General features: G+C 34.5%; 1 protein-coding gene across 1 annotated transcript; it reads right to left on the bottom strand.

The window, feature by feature from the left end:
- Positions 1–2,119: 2,119 nt before the first annotated feature.
- Positions 2,120–3,049, bottom strand: LOC102001152 (taste receptor type 2 member 124-like). Its single transcript, XM_005369249.1, has one exon. The coding sequence runs from the start codon at positions 3,047–3,049 to the stop codon at positions 2,120–2,122; it is 930 nt and encodes a 309-aa protein (XP_005369306.1).
- Positions 3,050–4,778: the final 1,729 nt, after the last annotated feature.

The raw sequence follows: 4,778 nt of genomic DNA, 5'->3' as shown, positions 1-4,778 counted from the left end.
GCAGCAAATATAACTCCTTTATGTGCATTTAAGTAAATTAAAATGAAGATTAGAGCTGAAGAATCTCTGACCTAGAATAGTTAATACCAATAAATTTATTTATAATGGTCAATGACTGGAAAAAATTTATAGGTCATCAGAAGGTAAAGTGGCTTATCTTCAATGTACTATCCATTACAGCTCTGGAATACCATTTACCAGGACCACCCGGGAACCACAATAATATAATCATAGGAAATTTTTTATTTTGTTATAGTCATTGCATGCTAATAATACTCATTTTAAATTGTTTGGTTTAATTTACACATTTATGCAGATGTACAACATAGTTTAATAGAAAGGCCATAGTTTTATATTATCATATTATTATTAATTATGTTAGTCTTTTTTCATTTGCTGAAAGCAGCCAACATGTAGAAAGCAACTGTGAGAAAAACAAATATCCACCATAAAGGTTGGAAGTAACATATGGATAAGGGTTTTTGAGTTTTTTTAAAATTCTTCTCTCACACAATTCCAACCTCTGTTTTCTCTCCCTCTGTTCCCCCCAATACCTACCCCCTACTAACATGTCCCCTATCCTCCATATTCTCTCCTCCTCTGTTTCCCTTCAGAAAAGAGCAGCCCTCCCAGAGATATCAGCTGAACAAAGCATAACAAGCTACAATTAGACTAGACACAAATCCTTTTATCAGTCTGGATGAGGCAACCCAGCTGGAGGAAAAAAGTCCCAAGAGCAAACAAATGGGTCAGAGATACCTCCACTCCTACTATTAGGAGTTCTACAAAAACACCAAGCAACAACCAAAACATATTTCCACAGACCCATATAGGCTCCATGATTTCCATGTTTGCAATTTGCAGGGCTATTCTGGGTCAATGAAGTAGGGTCAGTAAAGTAACTACTATAATTTCAAAACCCTGAGGTAAGATTGATCAATGAAAAGGTTTAACTTTAACACACTATTTTCATACTTATAAATCATTTTATACACTGTAATTATGAGCAAAAGTAATAAGCCAAAACTTCTCTATTTCAGTTCTAAATAACTTCATTCAAAATCCTTAATTCAAGTAAACATAGTTTCTTGATCTAATAAAATAATTACATCAAGTGCCTCCTCCAATGTATAACATAAAATGGGTCACTTACAGCCAACAGGTTTGAAGTTCAAAAGTAGAATATAAATAACTAATTGTAGCCGTTTCTAACTGGTAAGGGTAACTATTCATGATTTCCTCTAAAAGGTTATAAATTGTATATAATACAAAAATGTTCATCAAAAATATTTAACATTTTTAGGTAAGATGAATTGTATATACACTTTGAAAAAAGACTGCAGTGATCTTCATGGTGTTAGAAAAAAAGGAATACAATACTTTTGAACTGTGGGCTGAAATAAAACTTTCTTCATAAATTTATTTTAATTAAGACATTTTGTTACAGCAACAGGAAAAGTAAGTAAAATGGGTAAATAAATTCTACTATTTTGAATATAGCATATATACTATTACAGCCTATATACTTGCTGAATAGGATCTACATGCTTTAAAATAAGATGTGTTTATAGCAACCAGAACCAAGAATACATAATGTAGATTCATAATCAGATATCTGTTACCCAGTATTTCCATCAAGCTGATTTAGTTTCTTACCATTATTACTCACTTCTTTTTAGGATATATTTATCTGTAGGCAAAATGGTTATAGTGGAGCTTTTGTGATTTGCATAAAACTCCAGAGACTCTTGTCCCATGATTTCTCAAATATAATGCAAATAATTTTATGAAAGAAGATCTTTCAAAATTTGAACATGTTGAGCTGAATTTGTAGCCCTTGTTGTCCTGAAAACCACTATGTAGACCATACTGGCCTTGAACTCAGAGATCTACCTTCCTTCTGAGTGCTGGGATTAAAGGAGTTCTGGGTAAAATAGCATACTATTACTTCTGTTTTGATTTAATTGAAATTAAGCATTAAAATAACTATGTTTTCTGTTCCTGAGTCAACGATATAGGCTTACAATAATAAATTTTATGGCAAAGGAAAAAAAAGTTCTTGAACTACTTGCTCATAGATTTGTTTTTTCTCTACAACAAAGCATGTTGTTTAGATGCTTCATGTAGTTGGGATTTTCTGTTCTTCCAGTCTACATCCCAGATGCCTCAGTATCAAAAGAGAAGTCTGCTTTAATTTAGAATTTCCTAGAATGAGGATTAATGAATGGGCTGAAGGATACATGAGTCCAGTTATCATGCAAATAATTTGAATCAGTTCAATGTGATGCTTCTCAGCAATCCATGCTGTCAGAAGGGACAGAATGTAAGTAGCATAGAGCAGGAGGAAGGAGACTATAATTTTCATGGCATTTGTGTGTGCCTTGGTGTTGGGGTCTCCTTGTCCTCTGGCATTGAGCTGCATGTTTTGTCGATGTTTCCACAAAGAAAAGATTAACAGGAGAAAAGAGATCAAGGCCAATGAAAATGGTGTTAGAGAGAACATAGGTGTGTTGAATAAGAACAGCTCTGAAAATAGTGCAAACTCTGTCTCCACGGAATTCACAGTTGTGTTTCCTCCATATTGATGGAATCTCTCTTCAAGAGTGATGCTCGTTTTTATCAGATTTGCAAGCAAGAAGGCCAAGCTTCCCAGCAGTACCCCCACAATCAGTTGTTTAAGTCTCCATTTCAAGTAGTGAAAGATCTGCCAGGAGAAATTAGCTATTCTGAGTAAATAAAAGATGCTAAGGGCTGTGGCAAACCAGAGATTGAAGTGGCCAGAGAGTATAGTGCAGAACATAGCTATTTTTAATTCTTCTTTGGTAATAAATGAAATTGGTTGAGTTTTAACCCAAATAAATAGTACTTCCCAGATGAGAGTAATTCTGGAAATGGCCAAGATAATGAGGATTTGATCCATTGGAGAAAGTTCTCCTTTAGTGACCCAGTCAATACAGTTTTTCACCATTATCAATCCATTGCTCAAATTCCCCAAAATGAACTCTGCAACTACTACAGTAGTGGAGATGCTGTGCAGTATAGGTCCCATGTTGAAACACAGAAAACTCAAAGTCTAATATCACCGCCTATCATGTGCTGATTAAATGTCTGGCATATGGTTCAATGTGCAGCTAAATTCTTCCTCCTCTTTGTCCTGCTCTTTCTCCCGTCTCCTATTTTAAAGCAAGACAGTCATCTCCCATTTGGCATTGAATTTGCACATATTCATGTTAGGTATTTTTCTGCAGTTCTCCGATGAGTCCTAACTAATGTTTTTATATGTTTGCCTTGGGCTATAATATTCAGCAGATGATGTGGAAACCAAGCTCAAATTTGCTGATATGCAAATTAAGAAATACTCTTTCCCACTCTTTTGCATCTTTGGCATGTTTCAGATTTAGGAAATTTGGTTGTGCCAACTTGAGCTCTAAAGTACAAAGTTCCAAAAGTCTGATTCAGCAAATATAAAATTGAAAGGAGGTTTTGTGTTCAAGAGTCTTTTAAACCACTGAAGACGCAAAAGATTTGTGGTACAGGTTTGTGTTTGTCAACAAAACTTCAGATTCCAGTGGAACTGAGCCTCCATTTTTTCCACTCTGAGAGCGGAAACTTGCTTCAAACAATGAAAGAGAGATTCATTTTAAAGAGTCAACATTTCTCTGCCAGAAGAAAAGAAGAAATCAGAATTCAAAAATACAGACTTAAGTAAGATGATTAATTTGAAAAATTCATATTAATAAAATATTTTAAATATTGCCTTAACCTTGACTAATATAAAATATTATTAATCTACCTGATAAAAAATATTTAGTAAATTAGCAATTTATGAAATGAAAAGCTTTGCATTTTATTAATCACTCAAAATTTTTCAGGTGGCATACAGAACACTTGGACATTTACAATTAATTTTCAAATTTGATTTACAAATTTAAAAAGTTGTATTGTTCCCAATGGCAGCGTACAAAGTTCTTTTTCCATATTCTCAATCTTATATAGCATTATCAAGGAAGTTCAAAATTTGAGGCAGAAGGGAATGATTGAGAAAGGAAAGTGGTTATTTGATTTGCTGAGTAGGTGAGCTCCAGATGTCAGCAGCCATAAGCAGCAGGGAGATGGAAAGAGAGGACATCAGAAAAAAATCTAGGCAGTGAGTGGAGTAACTGGGATTTTCAAGATATCTGCAAGTGCTAATATATCAAAAAGCAATCCTCAAAATGTTTGCAAATGCTTAATCCAAAGAGGACTGGGTGAGTATCTGGGGGCCCTAAACTATCCCAAAACCTAATAAGCAGAATGAAGGGAATAAATTCAACTTGTTATACATTTTGTATGCAAAGTTAGAAAGAGTTAAAAGGAAATGTTGTGGTAGTGAACAGGGTAACTATTTCCTATCTCAAGCAAGCTTAAATTTGAGCCAAAATAGACCAGACTTTAATTGATCATCACTCAAAACTGACAGCTGTGGAATATCGTCAGTTATTTGTTTCCTTGACTGGAGTGACATGATACAGAACTTTCTACATGCTAGGCTCACATCCCAGAGCAGAATACATAGTCTTTATTCCCACCTCAATGAAAACATTGGCGGAATTAGAATACAGATTTTTGTTGTTGTTCTTTCTGCTGGGCAAACCTTGAACCTTCTACATGTATTTTCTCTTTTCACTTTACTAAATCTTCTCTTGTTTTTATTTATCAATTTTTTTTGCTTGTTCCAACCACATTTTGGGGGAAGGTGTTCTAGATGTAGTTCCCCCTAACCTTAGGTTCCCTGACCT

Source organism: Microtus ochrogaster, unplaced genomic scaffold (genome assembly GCF_000317375.1).
Source record: "Microtus ochrogaster isolate Prairie Vole_2 unplaced genomic scaffold, MicOch1.0 UNK46, whole genome shotgun sequence".
Lineage (NCBI taxonomy): Eukaryota > Metazoa > Chordata > Mammalia > Rodentia > Cricetidae > Microtus > Microtus ochrogaster.
This window is presented reverse-complemented; position numbering and strand designations above follow the sequence as displayed.